The 26,715-nt window shown below is 34.1% G+C and overlaps 1 protein-coding gene across 1 annotated transcript; it reads left to right on the forward strand.

The window, feature by feature from the left end:
• Positions 1-26,428, forward strand: LOC143230804 (uncharacterized). The gene is made up of 8 exons (XM_076464965.1): positions 1-243; positions 11,206-11,295; positions 13,233-13,315; positions 14,974-15,072; positions 15,379-15,489; positions 16,695-16,760; positions 20,997-21,519; positions 24,828-26,428. Exons 1-7 carry the CDS (start codon positions 189-191, stop codon positions 21,504-21,506), a joined length of 1,014 nt encoding a protein of 337 aa, XP_076321080.1. The 5' UTR covers positions 1-188; the 3' UTR covers positions 21,507-21,519; positions 24,828-26,428.
• The last annotated feature ends 287 nt before the right edge of the window (positions 26,429-26,715 follow it).

Below are 26,715 nucleotides of genomic sequence, written 5' to 3' on the forward strand. Positions count from 1 at the left end.
ATATCAATAATGAAGCGCTCTTTCTTTTATCTGACTCGGTAAGCAAGATACAACGGTAAACGGAGCTTCGATACTATCAGTACTAATGTTGGCTTTTCAATCCTTCCCGAAAAGTTGAAAACAAAAAAATTCGAATTACGAACTTTTGCGAGTGAAACCTGACGTTTTGTGATTTGAACAGTCATGTCATGTTGCGGATTTTCCCTATACATTTTAACTGTCAGTGCTGGCGTTTTCACAATAGTAAGTATTTTTGATTAATTAACACATACTGATCAAACAAATAGGCTTAAAAAACTCAACGTAATAACGCTTATACTTTATCACATACAAATCACCCGTCAGGCTTAGCTTGGGTATTCAGTTTTATTATTAGCTGCAAATTAACAATATATAAATGTATAAATATAATATTCCTTCCATAAATTATATTAAATTTGAGTTTCTTTGAATTCATAAAACTGATTTTGAATAATTGCAACAAAAATAATATTTGACGAAAACATATAGCACCTTTTAAAACCACGTGTTTTTAACTATTAAATTTACTTGAAGATTTAATGTTTGGTGTTTAAAACGTTACACACATAATCTAGTTTAATAATGTGTAATAAATTTGTATATATTACAATGTTTGAAATTTTGTTTCACATTTAACTTGACGAATGTTTAATGTAAAGTGTTCCGTTTTGACGTACTTCAAGTTTTAAAGCGAATTTTATTTTTCTCTCTACTGAACTTAGAAGTGACTGTGGTATATTTACTAAAACACATTTTGTAATATGTGACTCTAGTGGGATTGTTTATAGGTAAGTCTTTTAGTGCCTCGAGTACGTTTATCATCTATTAAACTCTGTTCATGTGGACCACCATATCTCTACACTCATAACATAGAGCTGTTTAATTCCATGTGTCGTTCATTGTATTTAACTTTTGTTCTGATCGTAAGTCTACGACATCTCAAAATTACGTAATTGATTCTCAGTTTAAGCAGGTGTTCCAAAAGGTCTAAACGAGATTTTGTGTTGTCCATTATTTTATCATAAATAAATAAAATATTTAATTCTGAATACGTAGATTAAATCATGTACACAAACAGCGTTGTCCTACTAAAACTGGATGTGTCAACGAAGATGGCGTCTGTCTGTACATATTGTCCGTTAAGTTCTTAATGCGACATTCATCATCGGGAATGGCTTCGCTATAAAAGCTTTACGAATCACTTCCCAATCCTTTTGACGTGTTTCACTTTGTGCATCATTCCCAACATTCTTTTCATCTCGCGGACCACAGTGGGATCTATACATCACGTTACTGCTTCTTTTCCATAATTAGGCAACCTTTCCACGAACCACCAATCGGACTAATTAGTCAGAAACGGCCGAAAGACATTCTGCACTATAGTATCAAATAAAATTGCCGCGGCTAAGGCTCAAAGAATTGTTCTTATTTAAACGTCGTATTTAGGGAGTAACTAAAAGCTTAAGTTAACTACCGAGAACCCTCTAGAAGACATTAGTTTATTTGTAATACTAAATCACAAAACATATTTGAAATAGGTGGGCATTTTATCTTGCCAGATGTTTCGATATTTATTTGTTTTAAAACAAAGCCACCTTGTGCTGTGTCCATCGCAGAGCATCGAACCCCAAAATTCCACGTTGTAAGCTTATGGAATTACCACCTTCCTACCGGAGACATCCTGGTTAAAATCTTTATTTGAAGCTCTAAAATCAGTGGCACAACCAGATCTCAAGGAATCCATGGAGCAAAACTACTTAGAAACTCTCGAGAGTCACATTGCATCCGTGTATTAAAACAGACTGTTAAACCTATGAAACATATTATTTATAGACTGGATAAGATACTTCGTACTACAATCAGTCGAATACTGCAGTTTTTATGTTGTATTAGATTTCATGGTATAGAATTTGATAATTTGCATGAACAACATTTTTATTCTTCATACTCTATCCCAGCAAGGAAAACAAAACTTGATGTCAAACTCAACTTCAAAAGTTAAGTAACCTCGATTGGTTGGTTCATTTGGTGTTTTATGGCGCAAATTAACTAGGCTATCTGCGCCAAACATCCGGTTTTAAGTTAAAGTAAAATTATTAAAATTCATAAAACGAAATTAAGGTAAAACAAAACAAAGTTTAATTTTTTGAATTAAAAATATAAATAGCATTGAATCAAATTTTTATATCTAGTCTTCAGCGGTAAAAGAAAAACTACAGTAATATAAGTTGTAAAGTTCTTTCTGTAGCACAACTGTATTTATCATAATTCGCCGCCCCCCGCTAGTACAGCGGTATGTCTACGGATTTACAACGCTAAAATTAGGGGTTCGATTCCCCTCCGTGAGCTCAGCAGATAGTTCGTTGTGACTTTGCTATAAGAAAACATCCATCCATAACTCGCTAGGATGACTAAGGGGTAAGTTCAAACATCAGCATTAGTCACCTGAAGTTGGCCTTTCTAGTCCTGGTTTCGAGTTACTTGACGTTACGGCAATTTTCTAATTTCAAATCGAACTAGGTGGACTTTGATTCTTAAAATGGAATCACATTACAAAAGGTCTAATTTATAAATAAAAAACTTAAATCGCTTTAAAAAGATTAATGGCCTTTAAAAAACTAAAAACATTTCTAAGGTAGACAGTGTCACCATCACTAATAACACTGTCTAACGTTATGGATAAGCCTTGGGACAGAACATGTTTAAAATGGTGCCGTCGTTGAGAGTCGTAACGATGGCAAGAAAGTAAAATGTGACTTATTGTGATCTGAGTGTTACACAAACTGCACACTGGTGCATCAGTTCCAGATAAAAGAAAACGGTGAGTTAAAAAACTGTGACCAATGCGTAAGTCTAGTTAGAACAACTTCCTCTTTCCTATCCTTACGGAAGCAACACGGCCAAAGTCCAATAGACAGTTTTATTTGGAAAAGCTTGTTCTCACGTTGCTCACTCCAAGTCGACTGCCAACTGGCACAGAGCCGAGCCTCGAATACAGGACCATAGTCCATGTATGGAACAGGCACAGCAGTAATAGTGACAGAGCAGACAAAATAACCTCGAAACCTTACGGTATGAGATTCCTTTTCCAGTATGAACAAATTTAGTAAAACACATGAAACATGTTCGATTTTTAGGAATATTTTCAGAGCAACCGAACTTTATACAAATGAAAGATATTAGAAGGGTGTAACAACAGGGAACGTGGTGTATGGTGTCAAGGCAACATAAACAATCAATTGATAGACTGTTCCTAGTTTTAATCAATTTATTAAAATAAAGAAACATATTACAGACTTATATCTGTCTCTAACAGATTTACATGATTGATTGTTCTCACCAGGACTGAGAAAATGAAGACTCTCTCAATAAATATAGTGATAAGTTCATCTGTAGTGAAGAATACTGAAACTACTACTAATACAACACTAAACAGAAGTGTTCTGTTTGTTCTTTAGAGCAAAGCCACATTGGACTATCTGGTGAGTCCACGCGAAGAATTGTACAAAGAATTTTAGTGTTGCAAGCCCGTAGACTTATCTCTTTTTTATCGGGAATCTGTACGAGTGACTAATGCCAGAAATAACTGTGAATCGGAAGTGACCCTCCAGGTCAGACGTAAGGATTAATGTCTTGACGCTGTGGTGGATAAATCATTCAAGCGGTTGTGGAAGTGTCCTGTTGTTCAGGCCAAAACTAATCGAGTTTTAAGGTGTATTTAATAACGTAATTGTCACAGGCCAAAATATGTAACCATTTAATTATACGAGTCTCTACTTAGGTTTCGTTTAGAATATTGTGAACAATTTTGGTTTCCTTATCAAGTGGTCCCTCGTTGTTCGTATGTTATAAAACCTTGTTACGATAAGTAGATATTATGTTACGTGTTTTTCATGTTAAGAGTCTAAGATCTATGCATGTATCTATTGAAAGGTCAGCCTGTATTGGTGTGACACCTTGGCGCCCTGAGCCATGTATGTAACGTTTGATTATTTACATTGCTGTGATACCTTGGCGCCCTGAGCCATGTATGTAACGTTTGATTATTTACATTGCTGTGACACCTTGTCGTCACGAGTCGCGCATACAATGCTTTTAATTGTTGCACCTTTTTAACTATAGAGTAAAACACATTTTTCTTATGTCTTTATACGTGAAATGCCACGTGTGTTCATGACTTTGCGGATTAAAGGGTCCCTAAACATATATTAATTCCACACAAAAAATTAAAAATACCATCATTGTTACAATTATTTCACTGGTCTAGGGATTGCTTTACATAGACCTTAATGATTTAAACCATTATTGCTTTACATAGACCTTAATGATTTAAACCATTATTGCTTTACATAGACCTGAATGATTTAAACCATTATTGCTTTACATAGACCTTAATGATTTAAACCATTATTGGTTTACATAGACCTTAATGATTTAAACCATTATTGCTTTACATGGACCTTAATGATTTAAACCATTATTGTTTGTGAGATCTTCACGGAATTACTCAATATGATAGAATATATGGACGTAGACTGGTTTAGTATTGGCCAAAGTTTCATCTTTAACTCGTATGCAGAATACATCACGCGAAGTGCACTAAACATTTCGAGGGAGGCACTAGTATCGGTAGAATAAAACATTAATACAACAATGTTAGAAATTCCAAAACGTAACATAAAGATTAAAAGTGAGAAAACATGACTTACTGTGAATGTCAAGAAAGAAGCAGCCTTAAAGTAATTGTCAACAACAAAAACTAAGGTTATGGTAGATGGTGATTCCACTAATTTAGTAGATGAATCTTTCTTTCTTGGATCCTATAAATCAAAGAGTGGTACAAACAGTAAAGAGATGCACAGACGACTGAGGGTGATCAAATTGATGTTTGGAGTCACTTGGCACCGTATGAAAGGATTGTGTCATTTCAAAACAAACGAATATACACTTAGTGAACCACCTATGATGTCCTCAGGTTGTACAGATGTGAGTCATGCCACTACACCAAGCACACGACAAAAACATCAACGCATTTAAATTGTGAAGTTGCAGAATATTTTATACATGCTTCATGGTTTGCTTGTTTGTTTTGAATTTCGCTCACAGCTACACAAGGGTTATCTGCACCAGCCGTCCCTAATTTAGTAGTTTTAGACTAGAGGGAAAGCAGTTAGTCATCATCACCCACCGCCAACTCATGGGCTTCTCTTTTACCAACGAATAGTGGAATTGACGGTAACATTATAACATCCCAACGGCTAAAAGGGCAAGCATGTCTGGTGTGACGGGTATTCGAATCCACGACCGTCACCACCACCTGACCCTGCCGGGCCACGCGATCTTTATGGACTGAAGGGGACCGACTGCACATGATGGAGCAAATGGAAAACCGAGATAGCTTATTGAACATTATAATTTTGTCAAATAAAGTTTTACTTTATTTTGAAAAGATAATACGCCTGTAAAATTCATTATGGTACAAAAGTTTCCATTCACATTATTTACTTGTGGAGTACCCTAGTGACGTACATTGTATTTACTTAAGTATATAGGATCACAAACAGTCGATTTAAAAATAGCAGCCTTTTTGTCTGTTTTATTCCTGGTTTTTTACTGGCATTAATTTTGCCACCATTTGTGTTCAACGTGAACTAAAATTTTATGCACGAGCTGGATTTCGTAAAAGTCGGTCAAATTTATATTCATTTCTAAAACATATACTTTAATTAGTTTTAATTTCCCTAATTTCGAACAATAATTTTAGCATTTTTGTGACATTTTTATATTTGTATAATAGTATCAAAATATCTTTGCTTCAAGACAATAATTCTAGCATCTTTACGATATTTTTATTTGCAGAATATTATCACTATTTGTGCTTAAAAATAATAATTCTAATATATTTATGACATTTTTATCTGCTGTGTCCACCGAGGGGAATCAAACCTGTGATTTTAGCGTTGCAAATCAGTAGACTTACCGCTATACCAGCGGGGTACCACTTCTTTACTCAAATAGTTGTTCTACCCCAAACATAAATGAGTGAAATAATTATTTATGAATCAAAATTATTCAATAGTTTTAAAATTACCAATAAAAACTATGATCAAGGAGAGATTTCGTGTATAAGAAGAACCATAATTAAATATCATCTGACAATTCATTTTAAATATTTCAAAACGTATTCGTATTCTGTACTTAATGGCAAAGGTACTAAGGATCTCGGTCGCTGTCCCTAATTCTGAAGTACTGACCAAACGGAAGGCAACCAATCAGCAACACTCCACCATTCGTCGTTCTCGCTGGAGGATTGACTGTCACGTCTGTAATGCACTCTTAGTAAACTGCATTCGTGCACTAAAAGCCACTCCTCTCTTTCAGATGTTTTACAATAAAGATATAGAAAAAAAAAGTAGAAGACACTTAAGATTTTACAACTTTAAAAAGGGTGAAGATTAAAAAGTTATGGAAAATCAAAATTTTCTTCATTACGTGTAACGCATGTTCGATAGATTTTTAAACACAGAACTGGAAATAAAATGTAATTTAAAAAATGGAATATTCATGCTGAAATGGCTAATATACTAACGAAATTTAAAATGCATGCTCTTTAAATTAATATATTCATATAAATAATGAATGTCCACAAACTTCCTATCCCTGCTTTTATTACAGTAATGCGTTTAGTAAATTACTAGAAATTAATTTAGATGATAGAGGTAATGATGACTAGTGCTTCAAAAGTACTTTTGCTTGGTTTCCAATTAACCAATGTTGACTGACTAGTCAATAAATAAAGTTAAAAAAAGTTCGGTCTGTGAAAATAATAAATCCTTGAATCATCTTTCTAGTTACGGTATATTCTCTTTTCTATCATGAAGGTCAAAAAGTATATAATTAGGTATAGGTATGTATATGTGAAAGCAAAAAAATATATTTATTTGTAGGCTTGTTTCTCCACGAAATATTTCCTGGCAGTTGAATAAATTTTAAGCAAATTCAGTGGAATGGTACATTGGACAAAGAAGCGTGTCAGAGAACGGTTATTACCCAACCTAACCCAACAAAAGCAATGCCTGCAGCAACATGTGTTAGTTCAGCTAATGACACCACAGTCCTAGATCACTTTTTATTTTTTATTCCTTTACTTTGAATTTCTTTCTGTACAATTTTTTAGATTTTTTCTTATAAAATATACTCTTTCATAGCAAAATGTCAAACATTCATATTTTTGCAGGCTCGGCATGGCCAGGTGGTTAATGCACTTGACTCGTAATCTGAGGGTCGCGGGTTTGAATCCCTGTCACACCAAACATGCTCGCCCTTTCAGTCGTGTAGGTGTTATAATGTTACAGTCAATCTCACTATTCGTTGGTAAAAGAAGATTCAAAGGGTTAGCAGTGGGTTGTGATGACTAGCTGTCTTCCGTCTAGTGTTACACTGCTAAATTAGGGACAGCTAGCGCAGATAGCCCTCGTATAGCTTTGCGCGAAATTCAAACCAAACCATATTTTTGCCAGGTAAAATGGCAACATAAGCGTATGGTCAGACTCTTAACGTGGCAGGGCTACATCAAAAAATTACTTTAGGTTTTCAAAAATTATTTTTAGTTTGCAAGATTATGATAATCAGAAATCTCTAATTTTAGCATAGAAAGGAAGGAAGAACTTGTGTCTACTAGAGTATAAACAAACATTGAGGGAACAGAGAGATGGTAGTAATAGTAATAAGGTATTGTACCATCATTTCTGTGACGTGAAATAAATTTGTTGTAAAATAAATTATGCATATGAGTAGAAATTTTCCATTTATCAGTTTAAGCTCTACATTTATTCCTTATGTAGGACAGGTGTCTCAACTTACATCTTTAATAATCTTAAAAGCTCTTTATTCTTTATACCATAAGTGGATCGTAGTTGTTAGTATCAAAGGTTCGCGAAACAACTACTTGCTACATCTGTTATTTTATCAAGGATTTGAATTTATATATATTGTTCATACGTATTGTAAATTTCTACAAGATTAATAGTTAGCTCTTCCTATTTTGTTTTATGGTAACGCCATCTATTGGTAGTTGCAAGTAAATACAAACTCTTCATTTCCTAAATTAATACATGAAGCAGAAACAGTAAATATCACACTTGTACAAATTGTGTAGAAAAGGCAAAACAACCAATATATGATGCTATTTATTCGGTTTTATAATTAAAGTGTACATTCTTTAACATATTTTCCACCAAACAAATTCTAGTTATTTATATCCCATAAACTTACTTGGAAATCGATTTACCTTAATCTTCAAAGCGCGATTTTGGTAAATCTGTTGAATGTACTTCTGAGTAGATACTTTTAAACGCGATTAGGACTAATTAATAGCTGTGAAACTTGAATGAAGCTTTTATATGATTCAATTTACAACAGTTCAGTTGAATGGTTGTTCAAAAGTTTTCTTAGTTTTGTTTTTATATTCTGGAATAAAAATCAGGCAACTGTAGCTAAAGCGTGCCGAGCGCTTGACCTTGGATTAGCATCACAAGAAAAACCCCTTACGCGATAAACGATTTAGAATGTCTATAAATACAGCGGATAAAATTACAAAACTTGCATAAAGTACGAGTCGACAAAAAGGCTTATCTCAGCGTAGCAAAATCCACGAATACGATTACAGTGCTTGCAAAACGTGATAAGTGATGTCGAAATACATACATGAATGATGAACAAAATGAATTTTTAAAGTAATGCCTTTACGCTCTATTTTTCTGCATCTATAAATACACCGACGAAAATGGGTTTTACTTGCACATTTTTCGTTTTTTTAATTGTTTAATGGTTGAGGGTGACGACAAAAACAAAATAATAATCATCAAAAGTTATGAGCTTACATAAAAAAAAAATGAAATAATTTAACCTCTTGCATGACAAATAACTCACCAGATAAAGCAAGTACAAAAATATTATATTAAATGGTAGAAAACCAAAACGGCTATCATAACACACACTTCTCACTAGTGGGGTCAGTACACAAAAGTGTAGAAATGTGAAACCGAGTGGATCCATCCCCTTCATGCCAGGATGCAAAAATACTATAAATTTTAGTTCCAAGATGCATATCAACTCACTCACTACTTTTTATTTTGGTAGGTTAGGTCAGTTTATGCGAATTAGATCAAGTTAGACTAATTAGTAAATAATTACATGTTTATTCAAATAAAATATAACTTTAATTTAAAAAAAATGAAAATATTTTCCTATATTTTCCCCTTTAAAGACCAATTCCACAAATTTGAATTTATATTTCGAAATCTGTAGGAATCCGAAAGTACTTGTAATGTGGTTAAGAGGGACATTGTGTAACCAATGGTAACACGATTGACTCGTATCTTTCTTTGTGAGGTTTGGCATCGCAGGCATGAAACTGATGATATCTTCAAGCAAATTTTAAGAATATTTCTGGGTTTTCACATTTAATTTACTACATTGTCACTAGATACTTTGTATATTTCTGTGTGTTCTTATAGCAAAGCCACATTGGGCTATCTGCTGAGTTTACCGAGGGGAATCGAGACCCTGATTTTAGCGTTGTAAATCCGTGAACTTACCACAGTACCAGTGAGGGACAGATACTTTGTACTGGCTTGATGTCTTGCAGTTCTTTTAAATACATAGGCATACATGTAATGCTAGACGCCCCCCGCTAGTACAGCGGTATGTCTCCGGATTTACAACGCTAAAATCAGGGGTTCGATTTCCCCTCGGTGGGCTGACCAGATAGCCCGATGTGGCTTTGCTATAAGAAAACACAAACACACACACACAGTAATGCTAAAAATACTTCGTTGTTTCGAAAGCAAAATAAATAAAGAATATTACTTTTCATTTCTACATATTTTAATTTATATTTCTGAAATCAGCGTTAAAAACTACAATTAGAAAAAAAAATTCTATTTGAACACACTGCATGAAACAGAAACGATCTCAAACCTCAAATAAGATTCGGTTTAAAAGATCGCAAGATAATGTTAAGAAACGAGAGCTAAGTACGCGACGCTAGAAAGAAAATCATAATTGTTTTACTATATATTCACTGTGCGTGCGTATGTGTTTAGTTTAATTTTAAGTAAAATGTTCTTTAATTTCAGAAAATAAAAAGTATAATAGTAAAGCCATAACAAAAACGTGTGTTGTAGATTTATGAGAACCGCCAGCCATTTAGTTTAGTTCAAATATGAAGAATAGTTTGACAAATGGACGAAGCCATATAGATTTATATCAGTTATATCGTGATAAGTCTTCACTTACAGATTTCCTGAGCGATAACGGTGAATTCTAACAAGAGAACTAGAATTCAGTCTTTAAAACGACTATAAGTTTTTTTTTTCTTAATAAGATATAATATACCCATTGTAAGAAGCCTATTCAATAGCCTTTACAAATCATTCGTATTCGTTGCAGAGTACGTCGCTGCGTATCATTGTTTATAACTTTGTTCCATTACACTTATGACATTGTATTTTGTGTATTATCTATGCGATTATTTTACAAAACAGAATATGTTGTTGCTTAACTTTTCCAAGACAAAAGAACTAACAAGAAGTACATATATAGAGATTATTAGAGTTTACATGAAGAAAATAAGAGGGAATCCTCAACAGCCGCGGCACTTGACTTTCTGTTGGCAGGATTGTAGTAAATTAATCTACGAGACCTTTTCATTAGCTACGTATTTCTGCGCTAGCTATACCGAGCATGGGGTACGCGAATATTCGATTCGATTTTAGTACTCATCAGAATCTGTACCAGCCTACCCTCAAGTTGCAATTCTTTAAGACAGGTTTAGAATAAATCAATCTATGAAACGTTAAGTGTGATCAATTACATCAATTGAAAGTGTTTGACCTCTTGAGTACAAAGGTGTGATTAAACTTCAAATTGGTCAAGAAATGGCAGAGCTATAAGCTAAAAATTATTCTTTGAAAAAAAAAAAAAAACTCAGCCATTCTATGAGCTGCTATGTCGCGGATAAAAGTTATATTTCTGCTTCATTACATTAAAATTAGAAGTGGCTGGATTAACCTGGATGAAAAGAGCAGGCAGATATTTTCGCGGAACTCTTACTTTAATAATTACTTCAAAGTCCTCATGACTGGTTGTTAACTAATCTGATGTATTTTTCTTATATTTCAGCTGGAGAGCATATTTGGGATTTCCTGGGTAGTCATGGTCTGACGTTGATAGACACAAACCCAAATGAAATTGAGTACAGCGCTAGTGAAGGTACGTAACAATTTTACTCTTCTCTTAAAAACCCGGAGAAAAGGAAAAAACAAAGTGAGTAATATATACTGATATATAATAATGAACATACGAGTATATGAATGAGTGAGAAAGATACCTGATACAAAGAGAAATAAATCAACTATAATAATCAACCAAAATTAGGGAATCGATTCCCGTCGGTGGACACAGCAGATATCCCGATGTGGCTTTGCTAAAAGAAAATACACACACTTAACAAAAACATTTATATAGCTAGATAACAATTCAAGTTACATTTAGAACCAAGAACAAGGCGATTAGACCTGTAACCTATGAACAACTGTTTACTTAATTTAGTACAGAGTCGCATAATAGAATGTCTACTCTATGCCCACAAGTTCATAAACGTCCCTCTGATACACCAGAGAATCCTATGAACAAAAGCAACCACGTCTCGAATAAGAACGAGCTGAAGTTACATTTCGGACCAAAAACTTTATGAGTCATCACTTCTAGAATCAGGAACACGCCTAGCCATCACATCTAGAGTTTGAGAACAAAGGGAGTTACATCAAGACACGAAGAACAAGATGAGCTACATCTAATGCCCGAGAGTAGGATTAGTAAATACTAGAAATTGAGAACAACAGAAATCGCGTATAGAACTTAAAACAAGATGGCTTAAATATAGTATAAGAAACAAAGACCAATGAAATCTGGAGTTAATAACAAAGTGGTTTATATCCAGAAGTTATGAATGTGATGAAACGTACCTATGAAATAAGAACAAGACGAATTATTTCATAAACATAAGAACAAGGTGTGATGTATTCTTAAAATGGAACGAAAAGATTATTCTTAAGCCTAAAAATGGCAGGTCAAGTCTCGAATCTAATTGTTAGGTATGATATGTTAAAAAACTGAGAAAAATACTAAAATGTCTAAGAACACAGCAGATATGTTTCCGAATCTGTTAACAAGGTAAGATATACACCTAGAAACAGGGGACAAGGTGGGTAAAGTCTCGAACCTAGTAACATAATATGACGCAACTAATAACGATGAAAAACTCTTGTTTACAGTACGAGCACGTTTACAATTAAAACCACGAACGACCCCCAGCGATTTGGACAATTTGATCGAAAAACCAACTAAATGTTTTTCTGTAGACGTGTTTTAAGTAACGTTCAAAATGGCTGAAAGCTACCACTGCTATTCATAGTGATATTAGACGTTCAATGGAATATCTAAACCAGCATCATTGCATGGTTCAATGTTAACACATAATCTACTTGATAAAAGATGTTTTATGCATAACATGCATGGCGTAACCTTCATTTGACAAAACATTGTTTACTCAGAATGATTAACTGTCTTAAGTCCATTATCAAAGAAAGCAAGATAACCAGACATTTTTGAGAAAGAAATATTTCATAAAGAAAAAAATTAAACATACTTACTAGTCGAAATTATGTTTGCTCTCGAACACGTCTTAAACTGTTCCTATGGCAATAAAATCGTTATAAATCTCTCCATTAAGTATCCAAACAGATATCTTCTTATTTCTATTCACAGAGGTAAGTATATCAACTCACCGTTCAAATAAACGTCAACGTGTGTATGACATTCATACTAAAAGGACACCAGTTTCTCCAAGGGAACTCGAGATTGACTTGTGTGCCTTAAACGTAGCGCGATTTAAACATTTCATAAACCAAGTAGAAAATAATTATTTTAATGATAAAATAGTTTCTTTTAATTAGAAACGGAAATAATTTTACACGTCACATAAAGTGTTTATAAAAATAACAATTATTTTCATGACGTGCAGTTTTGTAGAAGTGATTAGCTAACAAAACAGAATCATTATTTTAAACATTACCGCTGTAAAGTTCATTTATTTTTTCGGTTTCTAGCCACCGTATTTTCATATGTTTATCTTTTTTTTATTGCAGTGGATAAAGCTATAATAATAGCAACTGTGGTTCTTAATGGCCTGTGGCTCGTAAGTGCAATAGCCCTTCTTTACGGCAACTCAGTAAGTTTATAATCACTTGCAAGCTTAAAATATTATTTTTCATTATTTAAATTTAATAGGAATTAATGTTATCAATTTTTACTTAATTTAAACCAATCACAGATATCTTATCTACAATTGTATAATTCTTGAAGAAATAATTGTTACAAAAGAATCTTCGACACAAACACACTACAGTACAGAATGTTTGTTTTTGAATTTCGCGCAAAGCTACTCGAGAGCTATCTGCGCTAGCCGTCTCTAATTTAGCAGTGTAAGACTAGAGGGAAGGCAGCTAGTCATCCCCACCCACCGCCAACTCTTGGGCTACTCTTTTACCAACAAATAGTGGAATTGACCGTCACATTATAACGCCTCCACGGCTGGGAGGACGAGCATGTTTGGTGCGACCGGGATTCGAACTCGCGACCCTCAGATTACGAGTCAAACGCCTTAACACATTTGGCCATGCCGGGCCCTACAGTACAGAAAACAGTTATACTTGTTTTTTTTTTAAAATGTATAAAATAATAGACACCAGATTTCTTAGTAAATAGTTTTGGTTTAAGAACAATTAATTTATGTTATAATAGATTATATAATTATTGTTATCTGCGGACTGTTATAATATTAAAAGATTTTGCCGTCAATTTTTCAGTCAAATCGAGAAAGTGATAGAGCGTTTAAAATATAGCTAAAACTATACACAAAAAAACAATGATTTTTCATTTAAAGATAAGTCTAAAGCCGTGGCTAATAATTTATCGTTATCTGCTAGCCATAGAAAGTACGACTATCTTAAGTGTATATATATATTTTTAAAGATAACACTTCATTTCGAGAGGTGAACATTTATTTACAAGTACAGAACTATGATGATAGGCGTTATTTTTTAATGTTATATCATTTTTTTAGTCCTATGTGTTTTGTACTATCGTCAGTTATGCGTTTTTAAAATATATTTTTTCGAAGCTTTAGTATTGCTCTCATAAAATATTTCTTCGAAAAGAGCCTAAGTATTTAAAAACTTATTTTAAAGATAAATTTAACTTTACAAAGAATATTATACAAGTACAATTCATTAGTTTTGTTGTAATAAAGATACTCAAATCGTGATAGAAAAGAACTGTGTATTTTTCTCTTATATGACAACTACAAGAAATTAGGGCCAGCAAATGCCTACACGAAGCAACAGTGTTTGTGATACTGGCAACAAGACATCATTTATTAAGATTGTCCTCGTATCATCCACCATACGATAAGGCTTAACATACCAGTTTGGGAAAGCATAACTGCAACGTTGTTTAGTGTTACGGAAATGTTCAATAAATGATACACACACATTCAACATAAGCACCAACTGGTTAAGAGTCGATTCACGTATTCAGGAAAACTGAAAGATTTTATTTTCCTTTTCTCAAGAGTACTATCAATGAACTCGAAAACCCTCCAGTTTTACAAGTGATTTACACCTTTTATTGGTGAATTGGATTTTATCGAATAACTTCACAAATTAACTAGAAATCTTTCATTTTGTTGTACAATTACAAATTCCCCTTTCATTTAATAATTAAAACCAGCATTAAGTAACAACCAGACATTGTAGTTACTGGCTTTTAAATGTTTATTATTATTATTGATAAACAGCTTAATCATTTGGTTTCGTTATCATGCTACAGGTGAAATCCAAGGCTCTAATTACATTCTGGATGATTATCACAATTATCATGATTCCTTTCAAAGCTGCAGAAACAGGATACTATGGATTCAAACTACAGGTTTGCAATGTTATTTTATCAGTACCGTTGGCATTGCTGGTAAAAAAATACATTATAGAAAGTATCTAAAAATAATTGAAATTTATTCTGTTTCATCTGCAACAAGCTCGTTTTCAGCAATGTTTAATTATCTTTCACTCGTTGTATTATAGTACCTTTTCTACCCCAGGATTTACCATATAACTCAATTTTGATTTATATAATTTGGAACAATTTTATCTGTATTGAACCAGTATCGTTTAAAAAGATTAACAATACAGTTTTTACTTATGTATTCTAATGCAATAAACCAATTATATTTTACAGAGCATCATTAAGTCCAGTAACTTGACTGTGGAACAAACAATCAGGAAAAATCTCTCCACCTTTTACTTGCTTATATGTTGTTCTATTGGAACAACCAACATTCTATTTAACGTAAGTATAAAAAATAATAATGACTTATTCCAATATTTTAAGCAACAAATCTCACTTCCTGGGGTCTTAAAGCTCACTTATAGCTGCTCCAATACTTTCCTCATGCAGCAACATCTTTTCAATTTGTTCTCTTAAAACTTGACTTACTGATGATGAATACCCGTTTCTGGTGTTACAAGTGCCTACGCTGTTGTTGATGATAATAAATACCCGTTTCTGGTGTTACAAGTACCTACGCTGTTGTTGATAATGATGAATACCCGTTTCTGGTGTAAAAATGTATACGCTGTTGTTGATAATGATGAATATCCGTTTCTGGTGTTACAAGTGCCAACGATGTTGTTGCTGACGATGAATACCCGTTTCTGGCGTTACAAGTGCCTACGCTGTTGTTGATGATGATGAATTCCCGTTTCTGATGTATTCATGGTTATCCTGTTGCTGTGTTTAAACAGTTAGCGTCAACAAAATGTAATTATACTGAATACTGTCTGTAATTATAATAAATTATATTATGATGTGCTTTTCTGGCGCACCGGTGAATTACTGAAGTTAAACGATACACACTAAAGCACATCGTAAACCAATAAACATGCACTGTCTTCGATTTAATAAAAGACAGTAGCTGATGTTATCAAATAAGAAAATCGCCTTGATGTAGAATTTAGCCGAAGTACAAGATCAGATAAGAGGTACACGTTGACGTACAACACCAGCTAAAAAACGTATACTGGCATAATTCCTTGAGGAAAAAATAAACATTAACACACACCTTCAAATTACAAAACAGACTATGCAGTTCTGACCTTAGTTCTAAGTCTCGAAACCATAAGTAACAAGACAATCGTATTTTGGAAATAGATTTTTCACCGACAATATTTTTTAATAAAATGTTTCGCTATTATTTCACATCATGTTTTCTTGTTTTCTTTTTATGAGGAATAAGTGTGTACAGTATATTTTAACGTCATTTTAACTTACCACTGCAAGACTTCAAACATTCGTTAGAGTTTTTTTTTTTTGTTTTGCATTTGTTAACGGAACTGGGCTAAGGCAAATACTTATAAAATAAACACATACTGACGTACAGTATTTTTCCAGCTCAGAAACATAGTTAACGCACGTTAAGGAACCCACACACTGACCTACATCTTCAATTGTGAGTAACAAAATAGTTCGTATAACAGATTTACTTTACTTTATAGGGCTATTTCTTCATGGTTGTGAGCCAACGCCTATCAGAGATTAAGAAAAACATCAAAGAAACTCTGGTAAGTGAAAAGTCTTGACTCCGTTTCACATTTTCAATGGTTGTTTGTTTTGATTTTCACGCAAAGCTACGCATGGGCTATGTACGCTTGCCGTCCCTAATTCAACAGCGTAAGACAAGAGAGAAGGCAGTTAATCATTACTATTCACCGCCAAGTGTTGGGCTACTCTTTTACCAACGAATAGTGGGATTAATCGAAACATTATAACGTCCACACGGCTGAAAGGGCGAGCATATTTGGTGTAACGGGGATTCGAACCAGCGACCCTCAGATTACGAGTCGAGTGCCCTAACCACCTGGCCATGCTGAGCCCTTTTTCAATGAAGTAAACAAGTTGTATAGAGATTATGTGTCTTAATTAAATCATAAAATTTTAAAGCTATCATTTTTATTCAGCAAATATTAGTAGCAGTAACGAAAGACAAAAATCACCGTCAAATTACACTAATGGTGGTTAACATGTCTGTAAATGGATCCTCTCCAAGTTAGTTTTATTGAAAATTTATATTTGATTAACAATTCAGGAATTCTTTATTAAAAACAAACATGTGTAAATCAAATATGTTGCAGAATTTTAACATTTTGTGAAGAAGAAACACATTCTTTTCTCAAAGTACAGGGTGTTCCGAAAGTCACTGAGCAGTTTTGTCTGTTAATAAATATATAAGTGCACAGTGACTTTCCGAACACCCTGTATACACTTGTCTCACCTTCGCTAGTTAAAAGTGTGCCAATCTCTCTCAGGGGGCCTGGCATGGCCTAGCGCGTTAAGGTATGCGCTTCGTAATCTGAGGGTCGTGGGTTCGCGCCCGAGTCGCGCCAAACATGCTCGCCCTCCCAGCCGTGGGGGCGTTATAATGTGACGGTCAATCCCACTATTCGTTGGTAAAAGAGTAGCCCAAGAGTTGGCGGTGGGTGGTGATGACTAGCTGCCTTCCCTCTAGTCTTACACTGCTAAATTAGGGACGGCTAGCACAGATAGCTCTCGAGAAGCTTTGTGCGAAATTCAAAAACAAAGAAAAACAAACTCTCTCACGGATTTAGTGGTACCACTAATTTCGAAGGCTTAACCTTAAAATATCAGGTTTCTATATCCATGGTGGGCACGCCACAGATAGCCACTTGTGTAGTTTTTTTTTTATCAACAACAAAAACTGAAATGTTTGTAGTATCTGAATTCTCTTGAAGTACACGTGTTTGTTACTACATAACTAACCAGTGACAACAACAGTTTGAAGTGTACTCAATTTAGACATAACATTTATTCTAACTAACTCTTACCATTTTCGAAACTTTTAAATGACAAATACTTTAAAGTAATAATCTTTTTAAAACTTCACTGTTTTTATATAATAAGACACGTTGTTCATAATGGCGTGTAGTTTTTGTCGCTGTAATGAAATAATAAAAGTTAATATTAATCACCATGATATAGAGAAATTACGAGTTGGTGTTACTTGACAGAGTGAACATAAACATTTATAACAACGACCGGCTGAATAAGTTTCGGGGAAATCAAACCCCATTACGTAGAAAACCTAAGCTGGCGGAGCATGACCTCAAGTGAGCTATGTTTGGAGTACTACAACAGAATAATTCTGATAATATTAATTGCATCATTCTTCACTAGCCCATTGAAGAAAATGGGAGTCAGAACATAGTAGTAAGATAGTAATGCAATATTACAAAATTACAACTTAAGGGATTTGGAGTTTACAATATATCCAGTTTCTTCTCTTCTCAGACTTCACAGTTTGAACTGATATTGTAGAGTTAGATAACCTTAGAAGTAGAAAGTAAAATCAACTTTACAACTTATTACGTATGCTATTTGCATTGGGCAATTTCATTGAAAGTTTAGCATTCATTAAACCCTATTTTACATATAGAGCTTTTATATCTTATTTGACAAAGGAAGACCATTATAAACGCAAATTTTATACCTTATTTCACAAAGGAAGACCATTATAAGAACGATCTTTAGTTAGAGAACGAAGCTTTGTAGCGCTAGTAAGATGAAAGTCGACGTATTTATAGGAAAACTTTTTAAAAAGATTAAATAATATTAATCTGTTACTTGCTGCACGTTATGCCACTACTTTGAAATATCCGATGCGGTATACACCATTTCAATCTAACTCTGGCAGATCCTGAAAGTTCATCAATCTGACCATATGATTTGTTGTTGTTGCTGTTTGTTTTTTTTTCTCTTTGTTTTTGAATTTCGTAAAAGCTACTCGAAGGCTATCTGCGCTACCTGTTCCTAATTTGGCAGCGAAAGACTAGAGGGTTTAATCATCATCACCCACAGCCAACACCTGGTTTTTCTATTTTACTAATAAATAGAGAGACTGACCGTTACAATATAATGCCCCCAAGACTGATAGGACGAGCAATTTTGGTTGCACGGTTATTCGAACCCGTGATCCTCAAATTGCAAGTCGAGTGCCCCATCCCGGGCTTAACCTAATGATAGACTAGAAAATGTTTGTTGTTTTATGTAGTGTTAGTTGCTGGGGGTAAGCTAGGATTATGAAAATTATTAAAAGTTTACCGTTGATTGACGAAAGTTAAAAGCACAAAACGTGAAATTAAAGATGCTATAAATAAATAACCAAATGAAATTTTCACTGTGCATTACACAAAATGTTTCATCTAATAGTATGTTTAAATTACAACTGAAAGTAACTGATGCTAGAAACTACAATTTCAAAATGGAAAGTGTGTGTGTATGTATGTGTACGTGCAGTACTGTAAATAATTATTGAAAACTAAGAAAATGTGTATATGACAAAAATATGACATTTCTCCTCTCTGTTGTACGAAAATAAACATCACCAGAGTGCACCGTCATGTGTTTATAATTTACACTCTTATGAGTTGTCATTCAACCAATCGAACAGTATCACAGTATAGAGCCCATAAAAGTACAGTTAATTATTTATACTATTCTCAGTAGGTCCGGCGTGGCCAGGTGACCTCGTCATATGAGGGTCACAGGTTCGAATCTCCGTCACACCAAAACATACTCGCCCTTTCAGCCGTGGGGGCGTTACAACGTGGGTGATGATGACTAGTTGCCTTCCCTCTAGTCTCACACTGCTAAATTAGGAACGGCTAGCGCAGATAGCCCTCGTGTAGCTTTGCCCGAAATTCAAAAAACAATTTCCAGCAGTAGTATAGAATGTTCCAAGAATAGAAACACTAGACGAAAAACAAGAAAAAACAGAATCTTGATTCATCATATTATGTTGATAAATTTAGTTAGTACACACACCAATAATATTAGAAGTTGCATGGAAAATTTGAAGATAATTCGTGAAACTGATACTCCTGATAATAGAATCTCGAGGTATAAAGCCTTTGAAGTAATGTTAAGTAACTCGGCGTATACTCTTTAAGTGATACGCAATAATCCAGTAAATTTTGCCAACAACCCAGTGGTAAATACAGGCTTGAATGATACATTTAAACTAATAAGACAAAAACAAACTCGAAATTGCTCAAAAAATTCTGTTTCGGAGAGATAATCAACCGGATGTTTAAACATTTCACATTTCAAAGAATCTGATGAACAATGTTGGGAGGAGTCTAATAAACATCCATATATGATTTAGCAGCAATTAAGGATGGTTTATTCGATTACAGAGAGATGATAAACGTATACATCTGCAGTGAAGTGTTCTCATTAGGAGTAAAAGTTTTACCGTGTCTCAGCTAATGGTGTATAACGATAGAAAACTGTTTACACACTGAAAGCTGAGAAATAAAAGCAGCGTCTTGTCAACCATGTAATTCTAGCACAAACAAGGTATCTTGGACAGGAATTCGAATTGCAGCAACACGGCAATTTCATGCATGCAACAAATATCATCAAACGATATCTTCAGAGAGCGAACCATCTAACAATAAATGTCAAGGCCAAATAATAAAGACGTTTCGTTCATTGTGTTTTTTTATATGTGGTTTACCTGAAGTTTAATCAACTAGTTTCGGGGTCACAGCCATCATATCGAAGCGATTTGTTCCTGGGTGATTTTAAACATTTTCATCAGATTTATTCAAGTACCTCATATACCGTGTTGATAAATTTAGTAATTTGGTTAGCATACACACACTATTAACGGTATAAAGTTAAATAGTAATATAAAAATGATTATACCTTTGTTTTCATCTTTAGATGGCGAAATAAATAAGGCAGTTTCATAAAGTGTTTCTTTTTTAATCTTCTATAAGGGTGATTTTACAGCAGGCCAGCCACAAGTTCCGTTATCAACATATCCAAATCACACCATGCAAGATGACAGGAGCCAGCTTCCACGTGCTGACCAGTCAGATAATGTTATCCCTTTGGACAATAACAACCGCCGGTACAGCAGACCTGATTTGGATGAAAGGGAAATGAGATTTGGAAATCGGCAATATGGAAAGAGACAAAGCAAAACAGAGTTGCCTTCTGTTTACAGCCCAGATCAAGACTACTATTCACGTGCCCGCTACGATGGATGTAATCCTGAATCAAATTACAGTCCTCGTCTCAGCTCTGAAAGACTAGAGTCAGAATACGATTATCATTCCCGACCTAGTAAATATAATCTAGAACCAGGATACAGTTCCCGTCCCTATAATATGAGACAGAGTCAACATCACGGTTACGATTACCGATCCCATGACGTTAGAAGTAATTCCCAGAAAAACTACAATCCCCGTGAACAGGTCAACCAAGGTTACACTACACATTACTAAAATGAAGGGAGAAGTAAGTTACTTTATTTTTTAATCTACAGATTAAACATTTTTTTATTTGTGTCCTGAATAGTATAATAGTATAGATAAACAACAAATCTGGCTTCTTCACGAGTTCATGTGCCATGTGGGCTTTTCGAGCCATACTAATTAGGATTTATTTCTCAGTCATTCCTAAAATAGCGTGAAGCACACAACGATATCGCTGCAAGCTTTTTTGATAAACTTATCAAAGAATATTTTACTGGTATATTCACTGAGGAAAATGAAAGTGCGCATTTGTGTGTGTGTTTTCTTATAGCAAAGCCACATTGGGCTATCTGCTGAGCCCACCGAGGGGAATTGAACCGCTGATTTTAGCATTGTAAATCCAGAGACATACCGCTGTATTCGCGATGGGGAGGCAAACGACAGTCTGGACAGTTTAATAGTACAGTGATAGATACAATGAACCTATTATTTGTTTGGATTATATATATTGAATCAGTATCGTATTTTTTCACCGGCAATATAAAAACAACCTATAAAAAAGTGGAGAAGTTGACACACGAGTAGAAAACGACTTAAGTGAGGGGTGGAACTAATACGTGACAAGAGTATATTTTTAAATCAACCATAAATACCTCATTTCATGGACAACTGATGCTAGAAAGAAAGACAGAAAGGAATTGATGTGCGAGGCCAGCTTGTTACTTGTAAATAGAAGTTGATTTATTGTTTAATGAAATGTGGGGTGTTTGTCGCAAAAATAACCTGTTTAAACTGTTAAAAGAAAACAAAAAATACAGTCAACAATTAGGTCAAGTGACCTTCAATACAACCTAAAGAGAAGTAGGAGGAAGTACGGATATGCTGTAACAGAAAGATCGCGTTTTGATTAGATAAAAAACTATGGAAAGTTGAGCGCGTGAATAATGAAAACAGGTGTGTAAATAAGGGTGATTATAAAGAACGTTTCGCAGTTCAGCACGTCATATCTCAAGCAGTATGACACAGGAAAGGTATCACGCGGATACAAATACCATAGTTGTCACATGTTGCTATCAGAGACGTCGCTATTACTTGATATCCAACCAATCATAGCCACAGTCCGAAATGTGCTCCTTCAGTGTCCACAATTCAAAGCTTCCATGTGATAATGGACATCATAACAACATTATATTAGTCACTTTTCACAACAATAATGCATATCTCATCTGGTACGCTGGCTACTTCCCGCAACAATAACCTGCATCTCATCTGGCACACTGGTAATTTCTCATACAACTTCATTCTCGAAATTTACAGAATTATGAGAGGCTTAGCACGGAACACTGATGATTTCAGGTACCTCCCCTCAAACTAGAAATTGACTGGTGTTAGATTCGATGAATGAAGTGACCATCCACAGGAAAATAGAAGCGAAATGATTCTGCCACAGAAGTGTCCTAACAGAACGTATTTCATGTTGTTACTAGTACGTGGAGGAACATCATCCTTCATGAAACTTGTCGTGTCTGATACAGCACAACAATCACATTAGCTGTAAACGTTGCATGGTATCGATAATATAGCACTGACTGTGCAAATTTAAAGTATAAGTGCTAATGGTTCTTTAAAACGTACGGTCCAATAAGGAAGACATTTATGAAACAAAATTACACTATCCCTTTAGCACCATGGAGGTTATAAGTGTTAATCAAAAGTGTTGCCAGTCTCGCCAAATGCTTTATGAACTTACACACTGGATCACGGCTTCCTGCTAATATTATTCACTCTATGGGTTTTCTTGAGAATTTGTATCAGCGTTACATACTTTGTGTAATGTATTTCACTAGCTCACTTCTCTGCACTTGTCAATTTCATGTTGGTTGAAGGAACTGCATTGCGACCGATAAGGCTCATTTCTAACCATAGGAAACACACACATACACACAAATAAAAACACGTCGGCGCCCATGGTAGCAATATGTGAAATCTCAAATATTTGCATGCTAATGTAAACCTAAACACCTTTTCACAATTTCACCCTCCTACGCAGAATAACCTTATGCAAACGTTGACGGTGTCGTCAACACCAACGAATTTTCCCTGAATCATCTGTAAGCAGCAGCAGTGTTATATCTTAGCTGTAAACTTTTCCGTACAATGCCAATTCTGCTTGACACGGAATATTTCTCGAGGCCAGAGAGCTGGTAACCATGACCAATTTTGTCGTCCCCTGAGATCCTGCAAATGCACATGCTGCACCTCCCAGTCGTACTGGTCCTGTCCACACCATACTGTTCGTGAACTGCGAAACTTTCCTTATATTTGCCGTGTAAACATGCATTTTATATGTAAATGTAATAAGATACTAGTATGTGACAAGCTGTATATGCATTTACTATTCGTGCTATTAAGGCGATCAATAGAAAAGTTATTTTTGGTTGACTGAGTTGAATAAAGTCATTACATATGTTTATTATTTAGAAGATATTGGTGTAAGTTAAGAGGTCTTCTCTTCTAAAATAGGACTTGATTTAAGACAGTGAGAGTTTGTTGTGACACACAAAAGTTAATTTTTAAGAGTAAATCCCGAAATGTCATATTGAAAAAAAGCTGATTTAAAACAGAACTCATTGAAGCCGTAGTGTAGAAGTTTCTTATTTGACAAATAAGATTTGAAGCTTATGACGTTCAAACTTAGTTGATAAGGTTTATGAACTGCATAACATGTACATTTTATTAGAGAGAGTTTATTCAAACCTATGATAATTTGCTATTTGGGTGACAAAAAGTAATATAAAAGAAAATCTGAAAGTTTATTGTTTGGAAATAGAATATTAATATTAATAGAATATTAATTTCGGCAGAATGTAAAAATTTTTATTACTTTTTCACAGAATATTGACTGAAGTAAGATTGTGCAAGTTATTTGACAAAGTCCTAAAATTAAACTTTTGTTTATGTTATGAGGTTTATTAACATGTCACAAATCGCTGCTAATACAGTTCATAATATCAACAGCTGCATTTAAATATATAATTTTAGAAAATGGAAACTACCTACAATGCACGAAGGAAATCTCATAAGTTGTTTTTGAACAAAGTAATAGTTAAAGAAAATGTTAGCTTAATATTTCCAAAATTTTGTTTCGGAAATCACCATTCACATCCATCCAATGCAACAGTTTATTCTAATTAAAATCAACTAATATGTTTTAGTTAAATTTCTTCACAAGAATTGTTTTTACGACAGACAAAACATAGCACATACACACTTAATAATAAATAAAACCTAAATATCCAAATTATAGCATTTATTTACAATGTTGTTTTTTATCAATTTTTCTCGCCACAGGCCCCACGGACGGATAAGATACTAGTGTCGTCTGGAGTTTTCAATGTGGAAGTTCATTTTTAAATTTAATAAACATTATAAAGTTCTGGTATATTATGAAAACATAGTACTACAATAAATTTGCAGGTTTCTAGTAATTTCAGTTAAATATTTTGTACTGGGTGCACAGTCCTTTGGTAATTTGCTTTATGAAAAAAATGTTGTTACATTGATTCATGTTCGAATATTACCAATGATTCGCTTACAGATGTAGAAGTTTTATAACCAGAAGCAGAAACTATATTTAAGTCCAGAAACTGATTTCGTTTTCAGCGCTTTCCCACAATTTCACGGAATAAAAGTTGTAAGAATTTACCACTAGCAACTGAGAAATCATTAGAAGTATAAATTCAGTAATATTGTGAAGATTTTATCCCCTGTATAAAATAGACAATATAGTAATGGTAAAGAACTCGCTATATTAAGATAATGTTATTGGTAAATACGAGAAACACAACGTTTCAGACAAAAGCTCTTCATCGAATTTCCAGTAAAAATGGAAACCCGCTGCAGATGTGTTGTCCTTAACGTTGTTTCCGCGTTTACCAATAAAACTATTATAATTTAGTGAGTTTTTCACCGTTGTTATATTTTCTACTTCACATTTTGTCATTTTCTCAACCATGCAGTTATTCTAATATTACATCTACCCCTGTACGAGTACGTGTTTATATCTCTTCCTTTGTGATCTCCACAGAACAAAACAAATATTCCTTGATGAATTCTATCTTTATATTTTATCCACTAAGAGATTTAGGGGTCGTTTACAATTATTGCCATTTTCACCAGCTTACAAAACGAATGTTTGGGGAGGAGGTAGGAACTCAAATACCCTATTTTGTGGAGTTAAAACACTTTTTTTCCAGTTCCCCACTACCTTATTGATAGTACTGTGAAGTATTTCCTTTTTTATGAATAACTTAGACATCTTTGTAGCTTTTAGATGTGAGAGGAGGAGTTAAAAAAGTGTACGGTTTTTATGAATAACAAAAACAAATTACTTCAAATGTTCAGTTTCTAATTCTTACTTTCGGTAACAGCTGTCTCTGAAACGTTTATTCTGCGAGTTTTAGAATATAAACTATTTAAATATATTTTTTCTTTCTACATTTCTCTCACTTCCAGGTATAAATAGTACCTCCCAATACATATATATAGACGGATATTTCTGTTTTGGTGCTAAGGGGAAAAAAAAAGACCAGATGTGTTTTTCTATATCGCTCTTGTGATATTACATTATAGAGAAGAACTTGAAGTATTTGCCTTCCTTTTCGTTTTTTTATATATATCCAAACCTCATTTCCTATTGAAACGAATTTAACAAATACAGTGTACCGTCTTTACACAACACACAAACACTTTAAACTGCATGCTCTTTTTTTACCTCTCTTCCCTTATATCGACAACATTAAAAAGTCCAAACAGTCACGTTTATTGTTTTTTTTTCTAGCTAATTAAATGCGAAGTTCTCTGTTACTACTCTATATCCATAAGTGGGATTATGTTACTATTTTACTGTAAAAACTACACACATTTAATAAAAAATGGTTAAGGACCAAGACTATTTGCTTGTACTTTTAAATTATTATTTCGCGATTATGACATCAAAGTGTAGCTAATTAAGGTATAGAATTGCTTGAAAATAAAATATAGTACACATGTAGTAAACCTGTATGTTTCAATTCACCAATTAGAATTTTTACTGCATCATAGAAATATTGAAAGATATTAATTAACATTCTTTAGAGTTTATTACGGCGTTATAGTAGTAGGCGTGCGACTCGTAACCTGAGGGTCGCGGGTTCGCATCCCCATCGCGCTAAACATGCTCGCCCCTTCAGCCGTCGGG

Source organism: Tachypleus tridentatus, chromosome 10 (genome assembly GCF_004210375.1).
Source record: "Tachypleus tridentatus isolate NWPU-2018 chromosome 10, ASM421037v1, whole genome shotgun sequence".
Taxonomy (NCBI): domain Eukaryota; kingdom Metazoa; phylum Arthropoda; class Merostomata; order Xiphosura; family Limulidae; genus Tachypleus; species Tachypleus tridentatus.

What these genes read in the sequence shown, in the direction of transcription:
- LOC143230804 (XM_076464965.1), top strand. Translation starts at nt 189, where the DNA reads ATGTTGCGGATTTTCCCTATACATTTTAACTGTCAGTGCTGGCGTTTT. An exon ending in TGAGTACAGCGCTAGTGAAG is followed by an intron (nt 11,296 to 13,232) that starts GTACGTAACAAT and finishes TTTTTATTGCAG; the next exon opens with TGGATAAAGCTATAATAATA. An exon ending in CAACCAACATTCTATTTAAC is followed by an intron (nt 15,490 to 16,694) that starts GTAAGTATAAAA and finishes TTTACTTTATAG; the next exon opens with GGCTATTTCTTCATGGTTGT.